The sequence below is a fragment of the Pempheris klunzingeri genome, chromosome 18, assembly GCF_042242105.1.
Source record: "Pempheris klunzingeri isolate RE-2024b chromosome 18, fPemKlu1.hap1, whole genome shotgun sequence".
Taxonomy (NCBI): Eukaryota; Metazoa; Chordata; class Actinopteri; order Acropomatiformes; family Pempheridae; genus Pempheris; species Pempheris klunzingeri.
Genome location: NC_092029.1, coordinates 9,719,103 through 9,735,010, shown reverse-complemented (window position 1 = coordinate 9,735,010; position 15,908 = coordinate 9,719,103). Strand labels below are relative to the sequence as shown.

The following is a 15,908-nucleotide window of genomic DNA, read 5'->3' as shown; positions in this document are numbered from 1 at the left end:
AAGCCTGTTAAGTGTAATGTTGGCAGATGTAGATGATAACAAAGATAAATTTGTGGACACAAACTTTGGCTAAAGTCAAGAGCATTTTAACCCTTACTTGGACTTGCAAATTGGAACTTTTAATGGCTCAAAATTCATATCAGATTTGAGCTATTTGTTCATTACGCAGGTCATGGTAAAGGAAACTTTTTCTAACAATACAATACTCATTGAAATTATGCAGTCTTTCTGAGCTCCACTGAAGGGTGGACCAAACATTTTAAATTTCTTGTCAGAGATAGTTTCCATAGTTTTATTTTTTCCACTAAGCCCTAATGTGTATTAATCTTTTAGATTATGTTTATGTTTTTGATTATGCAAGTTTTCTTGGAAGTTTGCCATTTTCATTATTCTAATCTCGCTATTACATGAATTTACTTTTAAAATACTATTATCATTTTACCAAAACTTGCACATGATACTTTAATCTTTCAATTGTGAGCTCTGTAGCCGATGTTTGCACAGTTCCTGCTCTCACTTGCTCCTGTTTTGAAGCCGAACAAAAAAAATGTGTACGCAGTTACATGCACGTCCTCTAATGTAAAAAGCCTTGGTTGTTTAAGTTTCTGCAAATCTCTCAAAATATTTGTTTTCGTCGTTGTACTTTGAAAGTTGTACCCGGAAGTTGTAGTGTACGTGCTTTTACTTTGAGGGCTGAAACCGGAAGTTGTTGTGCTGGTGTCTTGTCCGCGGAGGAAGCGGTCGGTCCACAAATTTTACCGTTCACTGGATTGTTTATGTCTCGGTGTTACAGCATTGATCTTGCAGAAGAGGTAGCTAAAGACTTAAAACACTCAGTTGCACACATTTGTCATGAACACAATCCCACCTGGAGTCAGTTGAACTGCATCGTCCTCAGCGTAGCGTCAGACTGCTAGCCTGCTAGCTAGCTTAGCTAACAACTTTTCATTCATTACTGCCTGAGCACTTTTCTTTGTTGCTAGCTAACGGCTATTCACAACATTAGCTGGTCAGTAGTGAAGTACCGTTACTCTGTTGTTTGTGTGCTGTTTTTAGCCGTTCGTTTCAGATCAATTCACGCCACAACAGCACGGTCAAGCAGTATTTCATGCAATTGTGGTGAATTTATGAGTAACGGTGACAGCCGGCTTGTTAGGCTGGCAAGATTAGCTAGCATCACTTTCCCAAACAAGCTTATCAGTTGGATATCATATGCAATGCTACACTGGTATGAGCGAAGCATCACTGTACCGCCGATAAAACTTACATTTTACATAAAACTACGACGACGTCTACCCAAATGTTTCATATATTTAAGTTATACCTGCATTATATGTCGCGTTTAGCCTCCAATGTATTATTTCCCTTTAACTTGCTTGTTACTTTAGCTAAAACAGGGAGTAGCTAACGTATCAGGCTGCATCGCTACCAGATAAACTATCGTTGATACATGGCTAAAACAGTGTAGAACTTCATTTAAAATTCTTCTGAGTGTTTAAATTACTCCTGATGTCTTGCAGATGTCTGTGTGATTCGTGTTTTGATCCTTAATCCCAAGTGGAAGGTAACATCGTAGCTGGAGAATCAGATGAATTGGTGCTGCAGCTAAGGTGACAAATTAAACCTCTATCCTGTATCTTAAACGTTTGTATCCAGGTGTAAGGATATTATTTACACATAGGGTCGGTGTCTGTCTGTGTGCTATTTGATTGTACTCTATTTGCAAGCTGCAGACTGTTTAAAGTGTCTGGGACATTGCATTGCATTGCATTTCATAGTGGCTGTGCATGTGTGTGAAGCATGCACAATCAAAATAAAAACATATTGTCTTAAACAGATATTTTTGTGACATCTCTAACTTTCAACGTGCTAATCAATCCTGGCCCTTCTTTTTCCCCCCCTTTTAGCTCGTCTTGTTTCATTGTCCGTCCATGAAATGGTGGTGATAATGGTGTTGATGATAAATGTGTGAGGAGAAAGTCCCTGTGGTCCTCTTGCTGTACTACACACTTCCTCATGGATTCCAGCAATGACGATGCACTTGATATCATCATCACCAATGTGGTGGCAACCTTCAGGACCAGGTGCCACCTTAACCTGCGCACCATCGCCTTAGAGGGAACCAATGTCATCTATAAGCCGGAAGTAGGAGTAAGAAAGTCAAGCCATTCTCCATGTAGACCTAAAGAACATAACAAACATTAAAAAAAAATCACCCATATTGTGATTATGTACCACTTTTACTTTATTTATAGCATGTATGATATGGGCCATGTTGGCACCATTCAATTTATGCTTGAATTTTTTTTTTTAGAAAGTCTTGATGAAGCTCCGGAAGCCCAAGATAACAGCCTCTATCTGGTCCTCAGGGAAAATCATATGCACTGGAGCAACAAGGTAACAAACACACACTAACAATTAGATGGCTGGAAGACTTTTCAAAAAGACATTATCATTATTGCTAAATCAGCCACTTCAAACGAGCACAGTAATGAGTTTGGTTGTCGGTTGTTACTTTTTGTGTGTTATATCTCCTCTTCGTGCCAAACCCTGCACAGTATGTATACCACTGTTTATGCTCTCCTCTTTTGTTCAGTGAGGATGACGCAAAGCTGGGTGCTCGCAGGTTAGCGCGCTGTCTGCAGAAATTGGGCTTCAAGGTGAGAATAATCACATAACTGTTGGTTAAAGACATTATAATAGATGCCAGGCTTTGATTCTTGAAAACAAGAAATAACATGAAAACTAGATAACTTTTCAGTTTAGAGTCGAGTGTGAGTATCATGATATCTTTTGAGTTATTTCATATCAGTTGGTCTAGTTAATGTTCTTGCATAGAAATACAAACTGGAACTCTTATAAACTCTCTTTACATTCTCAAGTATGTCTGATGTCATTTTATGGAGAAATCTAGAGAGTAATGTTAAAAAAAAAATACGACTGTAATAAACTATAAATATTGAATCAGCTATTTAGCGTATAAGCAGGCATGTGGTGTGTCAGTAGATGATAGGTGATGTTAGGTGCTTTACAGTCCTGCTACCAATGTCTTAGTGATACAGCTGAGGAGTAGCATAACAAGAGTTCACTTGCAGTTCTTTCATAAACAAAAACATTTTTTTTTATCAGATGGTGCACGTGTACATTTCTTTTGACCTTTTGGCCACCACTCATGACACATAAACAAAACTGCAACATGCAACTAGGCCAACCATTAGTTTGAACCTTAAGTATAATAGATCTGCAATCCAAATAGCTGTTATTTTAGGTCTGCATGTGCTTGGGTTAAAGACTTATCTAGAAAAGCTCTGGTGTCTGCTATTTCTGCCTCAACTGGATTGAGTCCAAATAAGGCTGACCTATATGTCAACACTAACGCCATAAGTCAGAGAGTGAAAGTTCTCCTTCATTGTAAGAGTTTGTAAGTACAAACATATTTGTGTCTGTGTGTCTGTCCTTTCAGGTGAGGTTTTCAGCCTTCAAAGTTGTGAATGTGCTGGCTGTGTGCTCCATGCCGTTTGCAATCCACCTCATAGACTTTACTAAGAACAACCGACCCATCGCCAGGTAATAAAGCACTTTGAATCACACCAGTCAACATCACCACCAGCATCAGTATCAGTATTTAGAAGTTATTCCATGTCCTGATGTTGCCTCCTCCTGAAGGAGACTTTGCCTTATGCTTGGTGGTGCTCATTATGGTTCATTAGTTCTGTGTTATAAACTGTGATTCCATAAACAAACATCACTGTCATAATGGCCTGTCGTAGTCATTTATTTAGATTCGACTTCGCCTCAGACACCCCAATACATGCATTAGGAAGGAAACTGCTTGGTTTTAAAATGTTACACTGTCAGTGGTGCAACATTTGCAAGGACTGGATGACCTCTAGTGGTGGGAGCATTGGCCAGCGCTTTTCTAACACATTTAGCACCACTGTAAAGCCAGCAGACAGAATATTGGCGTAGTCACCCTCTGCTTTACTTATATGACAACATATGAAGCTCCGGCATAATGTATAGCAGCCCCAAAGCTGTATAGGCACTTGTTTTTAGATGAGACTTAATTGAGTGTTTGTGTTTTGTGTTTTTCAGTTACGAACCAGAGCTCCATCCTGCTGCAACGTACAGGATCAAAAATATCAAGGCTACTATACAGGTGTTCTCCACCGGAAGCATCACGGTTACAGGTACCTTGAACTTGCATATCTACACAAACACACTCACCCATATAGACAGAAAGTTGCAACCTCCTTTATATACAGCTGGAGGGCACAGCAGCTTAAGGGATTGAGGTCACGATGCCATAATGCACTTTTATAGTCTGCTACAACCAGAAAAGCGGTTTTTAAATAACCTAATTCTTCAAGGAATTTGAAAATGAGTGAAAACGTTTACACCCTCCCTGTATGTCAAACCATGCATTGAGGCTGAATTGGACCCAAACAAGGGTCACTCTCATTTATGTTTTGACCTCTCTCTCTCTCTTGCTCTCTCTCTCTGTCTTGATGGTATCTGCGATTATTCCATTTGTCTTTGTGAGGAATTTTTTGCTTTTAAGTATTTTATTGTACTCAAAACTTGCTCTTATGCTCTCCACCCAACCCCTGCCCCCTCCCCCCACCTCCCCACCTCACCTCGACGGTCAGGACCAAATGTGCAGAATGTGGCTACAGCAGTTGAGCAAGTCTACCCGTTACTGTTTGAGGTTCGGAAACCCCTCTGCAAATAAAAGGAAAAAAAGTTAAAGACAAGAGACGTGAAAGAAAGAGAAGGCACATCGGATTTGTTTGTTACGAGCGAGGAAGAACCTTATCCTTGGATTTAATCGTTTGATTTTATCACTACATGGCAACACCCACAAACCTTTAACCCAATCAATGGACTAGACGTCAACTGGATTTAAAAAAAACTCTCAGCAGCCCTATTTGGAGTTTTTAAAGTGTCCCTCTCACAAAATTTCACTGTTGTTGTGGATTGTGTGGCTCTTGTGACTTTAACAACCTAAACTTGCAAGTATGTTTTTCAAACTTCATTTGCTCTGGGTGTTTTTTTGCATGGACGCAGAAAGACCAGTTTTCAGCAATCTAACCATTTTAATATGTAACAGTGGTAACCATTGCGAAGAGTCAGCATGTTAACACCGAGAAGCCTCACCTTTAACCCGACACACACACACACACACACACGCGCAAGTCGTCCTATTTGCCACTTTCTCTGGAAAAAATATCCGTCCACGGCTCGTTTATACCTGTGTTTACGCAAATACAGGTCGTCCCATTATATTCGTCCAAAGAAAAAAAGAGCAGTCAAACCATAGTTTGAGTCTGGACTGTTACACATGAACACACAATAAGAGCAGGTCCCTATGCAGACACACACATCCACTCACAATACGTGTTCATTTTAATTGTTGGTTGTTAGTTCACTATAAAGTGTTCTTGTTTCTCAAATGTGGCACACAATTTCATTTCTTAACATTTCCTAATAATAGTTTCAAACTCCGGGAAAACTTGCAAACATTTGTTTTTTTCTAGGCCTGGCCATGTACAGAACAAGACTGATCTCTTAAATGTTTTGGAATGTGATGAAAACTTTTGGAGAGTTCAGACATATTCTGTTTTACAGTCGGTGAATTGTTGAGCCATAGATCCCTTCATTTGTGTTCATTTAACACAGCTGCTGGTTAGTCCTGGGCTATAGTAGTACTGAGACAAAGCAAGGTATTCAAAATTAGCTTTTTATTGGGCGGAGGATAGAAAAGTTAGCAAAACACTAGCCAGAATTGCTCTTGGAAATTGGTGTAAAGGCACAAGACAATGTAACAGGAGAGGAACTGGACTGTAATGTTTAAGTAAACAACTCGTAATTACAAAAGCATCCACTCGTTTAAGTCCTACAACGTTGTATTGCAGTCAGCTTAGCATTGTCACCTGTTAAGAGGTTGGGCGATACAGTCATGTCAGTTTTTGAGACAAAATAAGACAATGAACAATGTGTAAAGAGGCCATGCTTACAGCATCAAGTACCTGAATTGTCTGAAAAACAAATCCTTCATAGAATACCATCCTTTTAACCAATAAAGAAATCAAGTGTTTTAAATGAGGAAACTACAACCTTAGTAGGAGGCAACACATCTGTTTGTATATAATAAAGCATCTGATGGAAAAGATGCTGACAAAAACAAAAACTGTAATGTTGTATGTATGTGGGATGGACTTTGTGGACCAGTGTCAATGGAAGATTTGTAACACTTGTTCAGAATTTTGTATTTTGTATAAAAATAAAGGTTAATGATAAAACAGGCCACTATAGGACTACTGCTTAGTGGGTTTTATTGTCACTCTCATGCTTTCCTTTCTTTTTTCCTTATGCACGTCCTTACTACAGGTCAAAAATACATTTCTACATTTTCCAACATGAAAAAAGATAAAAGATGTATCAAAGTACAGATTTAAATTGTGCAATTTTAATTGCCAACATCAGCTAAGTATCATTTTGGTATCAAAAAAGAAAAAAAATCCCCTTTCATGTGTCCTCTTACACTACGTTACACACTTACGTACTAGTTGTCTACCCGATATTACCACGAGACCTGATGAGTTTAGTACATTCTTCCTGTAGTTGCTAGTTTCTGAGTATTCAGCAGCCAGACATACCGTAGAGCTGAACGGCAGGTTTCAGTATTATTTCCTGGATTACTTGTTCCCATTAAGTGTAAAGGAGGAGACCCCCTTAGGCTCCTCCTAAGACAACTGTGGCCATCCATTTTTCTGTGTCACTATGTATAGCATAACTGGTATGACTGGTTTGAGCAATGTTAGTGTTTTTACCATACATATGGCAGGAAGCAGCCATAAATTATGTCACATTTTAGGAGTTTGCCACCCAGCAAAGAATCACAGTGTTACACACACAGACATTTAAAATAATTAGTGTCTTTTTTTGGGATACATTTTTGATTTTCCCATGATAGTCCAAAATGTTCATCATGTTTATGTAAATGCTCATTGCGAAAAAGGGAAAAAAACATCAGTAGTAAAGTTTCAGCACACGTCCAAAAGGCTTCATCAGTTCTACTGGCTGGTGAGGAGTCAATTTTATCCTAGAGCGCAGAGGGATAGCGTCCCTTTCTGCATTATTGGACGTGTATCCTTAAGGGGAGAGTTAAAGGAAGGAATCAAATAAATATTATATATTTTATATAATCACATTCAATCCCTGTTGTTGACCTTTCAAGAGTGAACCCTGAGCTATCCTCATTTCAGCAAATTCACAAATACTTCTCAATGATTTAAATCTTTCCTGTATGTGTTATTTCCACCATCCTCGTTGTTTTCTTCCTGTACATACACAGACACTATTTTAGGAATCAGCTGCAGCTTCAGGGATGTGGGTGAGAGGTAATTGTACGCCAAATTCCTACCAGCTCTAGTATATTGTCCTTGAGCTCTTGACTCTCCGTCAGATGAGGTGTACAGTTGCGGTCTGTTAAAGGAGTCAGACGTTTGCTGGGATCTCTGTGGACGTGTTGCTGCTGCTGATCAGGTTCTCCTGAGGCTGAACCTTCCTGCAGAGCCTTATCTCAAAATGCTTCCTGGTAAAGCGGAGAAAAGAGGGATGGAAGATAAAGAAAGCCATTTCATACACTAGTAAACGGGATCAATTTAAAACTGAGGTTATGTGTAAGCTGCCACTCACTTCTTAGCCAGTTCTTTTGATATCTCCTCCAGTGTGCGACCTTTGGTCTCCGGGACACAAAGGATGACAAACACCAATAGGACAAAGCTCATAGCAGAGTAGAGGAACATCACATTGGGAACACCAATCTTTTCTAGAAAAACAGCAGCAAAGACATACACGTCCTTTTATTTCTGCACATAACCGCAGTCAGCATACTTATTTGTTTTGCTTTCTTGTTGTTGTTGTGGTGAAGGTTAGATAAACTTAACACACAAGAATGACCAGCAAACTATGAAAATCAAGTCATGACACAGCCAAAGCTATGCTTTGTATTGCAGCTGCTGCCAGCCTAAAAAAACGTGAGTATCAGACTTCCTGTTTTGCTAATCCCACAGTATTATGACTCCAACGCAGACATGTAGTATGTTTGAACAGTAGTAGGAACAAGGTGAGACACTTATCGGCAAATACACAAAGTTAAACATGTCTTTATGTCGTTGAAACATTCGTTCATTAATAACTGTTTGTAGATAATAAACACTTTTGACACAGTTTCAGTAACTTTATAACCCTACCACAATTAGCTAATAAATTAAATCCAACCTGTAATGGTGAGGAAGGTCATGGAGATGAGCAGGTTAGTTGCCCAGTTTGCAGCCGACACCACAGACACAGCCCTCCCTCTGACTCCCATTGGAAAGATCTCACTAAGAACCACATACACCACTGGACAAGAAAGTCAACAAAGACACAAGTACAAGGACATAAGGAGCCACGGTTAATACGGCATAAATACAAATAACATCATCCAGAATAGCTTTGTACATTTTGACAAGTTTGTGTGGGGGAGCTGTAGGCTGTAGGTTTGTAGCTTCAAGTCAGCTTTATCTGGAAAACTGCAGCGTTTCAATCTATACTTCACCTATTATTGTATGATAACCATTGTTGTACTTTGAACATCATAGTACAGTATGGGACAAGCGCAGCTATTAGAACCAAATAAACCAGATACATTTCCTTCACATATAAGCACTTGTGAGGGTAAATGGATCAGAGCTGCTGTTCTATATTTATCATACAATACAGTTATACAATACTTCTTTTAAAGATAAATGACCTGAGGGGGGTCCTGAAGGGTAAATACAATGTAAGTTACCACTTCATGTTCATTTGTGTCCATATGAGTGCAAAGGGAGTGGGTGAATAAAAAGGTGCTTACTTGGCCCGAGACTAATGGAGAAGGCTGCCACATAAACCAGCAAGCTGATTAATGACGCCCACTTCAGTGAGGTAGACCCTTCTGTATAAATCCTTCCTCCTCCTGACTCCCCAATCCCATCATCCTCTCTGTTAATCTGCTGTGCCTCCTCACTGTTCCATTGGCTGGTGAGGTGAGTAGAAAAAATGTCACTGTTGTCCAAGTCTACAGAGGTTCTGTTTAAATCCCATGGCGTATGCGTGTAGTTTTGTATAGTATGACTTTTGCACAGGCTGGTGAGGTGAGTGTGGCTTTGCAGTGTCAATGTGCCGAGTGCAACTAGCGACATTCCCATTGCGACAGCGCCCACACACAGAAAGCTCTTGGGTCCCACACGGTCGACCAGCAGCACGGCTGGAATGGTGCCGACTACTTTGACCACTCCAAACCCTGTGGAGGCCAAGGTTGCTGCAGCGTCACTGTTGAAGCCAACACTGCGGAGAAGTGGTGAGGCGTAGGAGAGGATGTTGGGCTGACCTGTAGCCTGCTGAAGGAAGACTAAGGCTACACCTATTAGTAGCCGGGACCGCAAGTTGGCCTTGGCACTGAATAACTCCCAGAAACTGTGCTCTGATTCCTCTTTAAGTCCTGTCTGGATGTCTCTGAGTTCCACTTCCACATGCTCCTGAACCCCACCCCTCAATCTGGCCAGCACCGTCTTGGCATGCTCCACTTTGCCCTGGGCAACCAGGAAGCGTGGACTGGGTGGGAGGAATATGAGTACACTCATCTGCAGCAGTGCTGGAGGGATTACTAGTCCAAATGTGTACATCCAGCCATGAGGCAGAGTAGCAAAGGCGTAGCTACAGCTGAACCCCAGCATCACACCCACAACCAACATCAGCTCGTACAGCGTCACCAGCAGACCCCTCCTCTCCCTCGGTGAGATCTCCGCTATGTACAGACACGCTCCTGTCCCTGACAGTGCTGTTCCCATGCCGATAATCACCCGGCCCAGTGTGAATGCAATAAGTGAAGTGGCGGAAATAAGCACAATGCTCCCTCCGACCACCAGGGCGTCACTCAGGAGCAAAGAGTAGCGACGGCCGTAGCGGTCCAGTATAGGACCACCGGCCAGGCAGATGAGGAGAGCGCCGAGCAGGTGGGAGCTGACCAGCAGTTCCTGTTCCCGGCAGGAGAGGGAGAGGAGGCCCCGCAGCTGCAGCAGCACACCAGAGGTCAGGCCCATTTCATAGCCCAGCATCAGGCCACTCAGAGAGGCCGCCACAGCAGCTACCACCACCAGCCAGCTGCAGCCTGGAGAGAGGTATATAAACAGAGAGAGAGAATATGTAAGTCAGAGAATATGTAACAAGATCAACAAAAAGGTTCAAATCTCCATCCACAACGACACACAGATTTTTCCTGCATTTCCCCATTAGACCGGACACGAACGAGTTGGCAGACTAAGCAACTGTGTGTGGCTTTGTTCTAGATGGCATGACTGTGTTTGATTTTCAAACATAAGAAATGTTATTATATTCAGAATGTGTGCAATATAAGGTACATATTAAACCTTGTGCTGTCTTATTCCTAACACGGCGTTTGGAGCCCTTGCACCCGCTAATACTCAGGCTGATCACACAGGTGGAATCATTTAAACATTGTAAGGTTCAGGGCTTAGGGTGGACATTGGTATTAGATCAAATACATATACTGTACTCCTACTTGACAAATCACAGACTATGAATATTTAGATTTTTGTCCTTTCTTTTGTAAACCAAGGGTTGACATATTAGCCTCAGATGATCTGATTAGAGGTATTCTTGTGGCTTGTGTGCCTTTACAGCCTGGTGAGCCTTTTCAGTGGATTTCCTTCCTGTTTATACATTAGTCATGGTCATTTTTTAATGCTTTGAAACCTATATTGTTTACTAGTCTGAATATACAAAACAGTGTGAAGCTGAAAGATATCGTTGCCCATTTAATTTAGTAGACATAGCCAGACTTTCAGGTAAAGGCTAAATGCCAGTTTGATTAACAAATACATCAGAGAAATTAATTTTCAGGCCAAACTACCAGGTCATTAATCCTCAAATGTTGGAACTGTGTTTACCTCATTAGCTAGACTGGTAAATACTTTAAGCAAAACATGTAAAAATATATACTCAGCATATCCAGCAAGGTTAGCCAGTGTCAAGCACAAATATAGCATTTGCCTAGTCAATTTCGACGACAAATCTTATGTTGCCAATGTGGCAGCTTGGAAGTGGTGAGGGAGATGATCAGGATCCATGTTATGTTATGTAGCTGACCTTACACTATGACCTCCCTGGAGTTGGGCCAACAACACAACAGTTAGTTACTTCTTGTAATCAATTATTAAGCACTTTGTTCTTGTTTACAGATTGTCAAATGTCAAAGCAGCAGATGGTCTGATGTGCAGTTGCTGCAATCAGTTAAGAACACAAAAAAAATCAGGGTTCTCCAGTAGCAAAAGGTTATGAATGCAAAATAATAATCATCATTGTGTCCATCTCAAGTGATTGCACAGAAACTCAGGCAAAGTCAAGGACCTGAATAACATTGTGTGACGTGAGATCAACCAACTTTATTCTGTTTGGGTGTGGGACACCAAGGTGGTTTGCAGTAAGAAGCAGAGAGTGGTTAGTATGAGGAAATGGTCATCTCACATTCCACAGAGGAAAAAAGGTTGTCACTGACAGCATGGCATTAGAAAGGACAACGTGGTAAAAAGCCAGATGGCATCAATAAATAACTGTGTGCCATAAATTTTGGCAGGGCCACAGCCTTTCTGCCAGTACATTTTCCCCAACCATGAAGTCGCTTTAACAGTGCTGACAGTGTGGAATTAGAGATCAGAAGTTCACATGAAGAATGCTGAGGCAATCTCATAAGCCATTGTGTGCGTGTGTGTGTGTGTGTGCTCTTATGCTTATGAGATAGATTTAAGTGCACATGTGCTGTCTTGCATGTATCACTGTGAGTCCACAGACATTCATTATCACTGCAGTCAGACAGATAGCAAAGGAACACATAGAAAGAGGAACAAATAGATGAGCTTAGCATGTAGACCATAGATACTATTTACATGTATATTTTTCAGACTTATGAATTCAAAACTGTTAATGATATTCATATGAACAGTCATAAACTTCATTAATGATCCTTGTAATTGTTTTGTTGTACTGTTGAAGTGTTGCCCTTGAGTTCAACACAGATTTTCCCTAAACAGCTTTTAAAAAAACGGACACTGCATTTGTATTCTTATTATTATTGTTAAACCTGCTGGATTCTTTTTTTTTATAATAGGCTGTATTTAATTGCAGTTGTCCCTATAATCATGCCAGTGAGGCTTCCCCCCCCCTTTTTGTTCTAATTGAATTATCATGGAGCAACATGCAAGAAAAATAGAGATGCAGTAGCAAACAGCAGGGTCCCACAAAGTCTATAAAGGCTGTTGCACTATATCCCCTCTCTCAATCTTCTATTGTCAGCTACCTTAACTCTTCAGAGTCTTAGACCGCCCGTCGGTGTCAAAGACACAAACACAAAGAAAGCAAGCTAAACAGTTTTAATGGGAAACACAAAGGTAAAATGAAAAGTAGTAAAAAACTGCCATTTTACCCCAAGACTCTGGAGGGTTAATACCTGGCTAACAATACGAGTATCAATCTGATAGCAGAGCTTTTTATTTCTCCACTTTTTACTGTGAGGAAATGATGATTGTGATCTATTGTAACTACTCTACTGTGTAAGGTAACATGAGGCTACATCACCTCTTCTTCATTTCACATTAATAGACCAACTTAACACACAGTTGGTACGTGCACTGTTTATTATCCTAAAACACAAACACAATACAATACACAATCCAATATCAAAAACACCTAATTAAAGTAGAGCCAACGCACTGAAAGTAAAGTGTTTCACATCCTATTTGCATGTTTATGCATCCCAGTCAAGCCAATATCTGGCAGAAGTGTGATACTGTCACACTTTAGCAGCTGTGCTACTAATCCAAGTCTGATTTAAATAAAAAATGACACCTTTCAACTGTCCAAAACAACTTCAATTCCTCTCTTCTGTTTTTTTTTTTATTATTATTGGCTCCCAGTGCAACATTCCCCATTTTTGCCAATTTTTTTGGCACTTCTGTTCTGTTGACTTTGTGTTGCTGCACCTTGCAACAATGAGCAGATAGACATAATTTGAAGCTAGTTTGTCAGGTTGTAGCAAAGGTAAAGAACACAGGTGATTGGTTGTGTGAACTTTGTTTTCATGGGCTGGTGGTTTGTATTCAGTGCGTGCCACATTTTTGGTATTGTGCCACCAAGGTCGGAGTGACCGTGAACACAGGCATAAAACAACGCATGACACACATCATAAACAACTTTTGGCAATCGACCAGCTTCCAGGTTAGCATTTAAAAAAACACTGATTTTCACCACTGAAGTGTTTATGGAGGCTCAGTGGTGGAAGTCAGAGAATGTAAGATGTAGGGAGGAGCCCATTTATACCTGATTTATGGAGGAACACCCTCACTAAACATCTGAATTAAGTAACATGCAAACTCTAAACAAAACAATGACAAACCTAGGGCTTAGACCTGTCTTTACATAAAAACATGTTATTTTAAGTGAGTACCTTCATGGTAACCTTAACTGAACCACACTCCTATCTGTAATTACATTTTAGATATACATAATAGCATTTCTCCCTGTCAAAATCGTTTTCTCACTGGTCAGAATGGTAATTTTAAGATATCCACAATAACATTCATACTAGTAGACATTGTATTTAATCTGCAACTTTGATTGTACTAGTCAACTAAATTTAAAATATCTTCAAATCTTTAAGATGTATGAGTGGTTGTTTTAACACTTAATAACATTCATTTTTATCTTTTTTTGGATATCCAGAATTGCATTCTTACTAGTAAAGAACACATTTGTGGATATCTGAAATTTCATTGTTTCTGGTCATAATTCTAACTGTAGACAGAGATTTTTACTTACCAGGAATGCCAACTGTGGATAACCGTAATGACTAGTCACTAGTCAACTAGTCACAATGTATTTTAAAAATTGCATTATTAATATCTGGAATTGTTTTTTCATTTTCAGTATCAGAAATTCAAATAATGGCTTGTAACAAATGAATTGTAGATATCTCAAATGGGAGTTTTTCCCAGTTCCCTAAAAGTTAAAATGGCTTGTCATAGTACCTGGGCCTCTGGGTGGGGCCAGTTTCTGGGTCTCAGTTGAGGCGTTGCCTGGGAGGTAAGTGGCCGACATCCTCGTATCACTGTTGGGGTCCATCGTTAACCGCCTCTAACAGTCGGCCTACATAAAACGGAACAAACCAACGAAGAGAATCATTCATTCTGTAAAATAAACGTGAAAACATCTAACAGACCCTACTTATATTGCACAGAGACACACGTGATGCCGGTCCTGAACTGATCTAATCTATCTTATCTAACTTCTTATTTTAACGTTTTTATCATTAGTGCCAACATAATACCTGAGTTTTGATATTAATGCCAAACTGATACGTACAAAATGACGTTACCTTACTTGGAGAGATATAGACATGTTAACAAAAGAAGCCAAAGTTCTTAAATAGCAATTTCTGTCTAAAGTAGATTAAAATCTGCAAAACCTCGGTGTAAACAACAACTATCTCATTAAAACAAGTAAACCACAGTACAATCAGACCAGACATTTGATGCCAGCAAATGTGATGACAACCTGTGATACATGGTGCTGTAGACACACTCTGATCGACGACAAAAAAAAGTACTGCGGATGAACACCTATGGGTGCAACAGATGTTTTACTTCATTCTTCTGCAGTGTGCATTACCCAAATGTGTGCTTTTCACCTTTGATGAGGAAAATCAGACCTGAATGTTGCCACATAATGGCTTTAGAAACTATACTATATGCTTTGTACAACTAAACTTTGGACTAACCATCTAAAATACAGTATATATAACCCAGTCCTGGTGCAGGGAGAGAGGGTGAAATTTTAATGATCAGTGGACCACGTCTTCCTTTTTCCTTTTCTCTGCATTTGTGGTTAAACTTGCATCAGCTGATGCCTTTTGGTAGCCCTGGATACAAGCAGGCATCCAAATGAAAGCCCTGTCATAAATACCAGCTATGTGAGGCTCACAATGACTAGTTGGAGCTGATTCTGTGATACACACGTGTGGAGATGGTTTCCTACCTTTGCACTAGCACCTTCTGGTTATCATAATTTATATCTATGTGATGTCTGAGAGCATTAACTGAGACTACGTCCTTTTAAAGTGTGTGTGTGTGTTTTCTGTTCTTCTGCCCCCTTAAAGTCCATGACTTCCCTGTTAACATGTTGCCAGCTCATTGTGTGTGGGCTTGAACACATACACCAAAAAGGAAAACACGTCTCAGCAGCAAGAGCCAAAGTTAGCAGCCTCCTTTCACACATTTTGACTTAAAGTATGGACTTGTCCGCTACTGACGTGCAAATTAAGCGGGTTTCGCTACAGGTAAGATTCAGTGGACACCTATTAAAGTTGTATTAACTGCTGTAAGGAGTGACACTTCCCTACCTGACGCCCCAGCTGTGTCTCTGTTGCTAGCTTACACTGCTGCTTGTCAGTCCATCCGCTTTCTCCTCCAGACTTTCTCAAGATTCTTCTCAAGCTCTTGTCGCTGCACGCAAGCAACTTGTTTTGGTGAAGCACTTTTATCCCCGCCCTCGTCTTCCAAACCCACCAATAGGAAACGTGAATTCAGTTTTAGAACCGCCTACCGTGAAATCCTATTGGCCCAAATTTTTCTGTCAGGTAATTCCTATAGCATACTTTCTTATAGAGAACAATGATTTCCTGCATGACAATATTTCTCCTTTATTCCTGTCTATCTACAACAGTTGCTATTGAGCTCATCTTTCTCTTTGCGTGTTTCGTGTAACTTCCAGCTGTAATGGGGAGTTATTATGAAGTTATTCTCTGCTGC

General features: G+C 40.3%; 2 protein-coding genes across 3 annotated transcripts; one reads left to right on the top strand and one right to left on the bottom strand.

The window, feature by feature from the left end:
- Positions 1 to 699: 699 nt before the first annotated feature.
- Positions 700 to 6,308, top strand: tbpl1 (TBP-like 1). Of its 2 annotated transcripts, XM_070849564.1 has the most exons (8): positions 700 to 740; positions 1,521 to 1,610; positions 1,908 to 2,151; positions 2,315 to 2,397; positions 2,597 to 2,660; positions 3,464 to 3,567; positions 4,096 to 4,190; positions 4,650 to 6,308. In XM_070849564.1, exons 3-8 carry the CDS (start codon positions 2,017 to 2,019, stop codon positions 4,730 to 4,732), a joined length of 564 nt encoding a protein of 187 aa, XP_070705665.1. In that variant the 5' UTR covers positions 700 to 740; positions 1,521 to 1,610; positions 1,908 to 2,016; the 3' UTR covers positions 4,733 to 6,308. The 2 variants fall into 2 exon arrangements, with proteins under 2 accessions (XP_070705665.1, XP_070705664.1); XM_070849563.1 differs by lacking the exon at positions 1,521 to 1,610 and having other exon boundaries at positions 721 to 812.
- A 978-nt stretch (positions 6,309 to 7,286) lies between these two features.
- Positions 7,287 to 15,570, bottom strand: slc2a12 (solute carrier family 2 member 12). The gene is made up of 6 exons (XM_070849562.1): positions 15,500 to 15,570; positions 14,130 to 14,247; positions 8,903 to 10,198; positions 8,287 to 8,409; positions 7,702 to 7,834; positions 7,287 to 7,597 (listed from the first exon to the last, which is right to left on the bottom strand). The coding sequence occupies exons 2-6, from the start codon at positions 14,221 to 14,223 to the stop codon at positions 7,501 to 7,503; spliced, it is 1,743 nt and encodes a 580-aa protein (XP_070705663.1). The 5' UTR covers positions 14,224 to 14,247; positions 15,500 to 15,570; the 3' UTR covers positions 7,287 to 7,500.
- Positions 15,571 to 15,908: the final 338 nt, after the last annotated feature.

What these genes read in the sequence shown, in the direction of transcription:
- slc2a12 (XM_070849562.1), bottom strand. Translation starts at nt 14,223, where the DNA reads ATGGACCCCAACAGTGATACGAGGATGTCGGCCACTTACCTCCCAGGC. An exon ending in CTCCATTAGTCTCGGGCCAA is followed by an intron (nt 8,410 to 8,902) that starts GTAAGCACCTTT and finishes TTTCTTGTCCAG; the next exon opens with TGGTGTATGTGGTTCTTAGT. An exon ending in GACCTTCCTCACCATTACAG is followed by an intron (nt 7,835 to 8,286) that starts GTTGGATTTAAT and finishes CTGTTTTTCTAG; the next exon opens with AAAAGATTGGTGTTCCCAAT.
- tbpl1 (XM_070849564.1), top strand. Translation starts at nt 2,017, where the DNA reads ATGGATTCCAGCAATGACGATGCACTTGATATCATCATCACCAATGTG. An exon ending in ATATGCACTGGAGCAACAAG is followed by an intron (nt 2,398 to 2,596) that starts GTAACAAACACA and finishes TCTTTTGTTCAG; the next exon opens with TGAGGATGACGCAAAGCTGG. An exon ending in AACAACCGACCCATCGCCAG is followed by an intron (nt 3,568 to 4,095) that starts GTAATAAAGCAC and finishes TGTGTTTTTCAG; the next exon opens with TTACGAACCAGAGCTCCATC.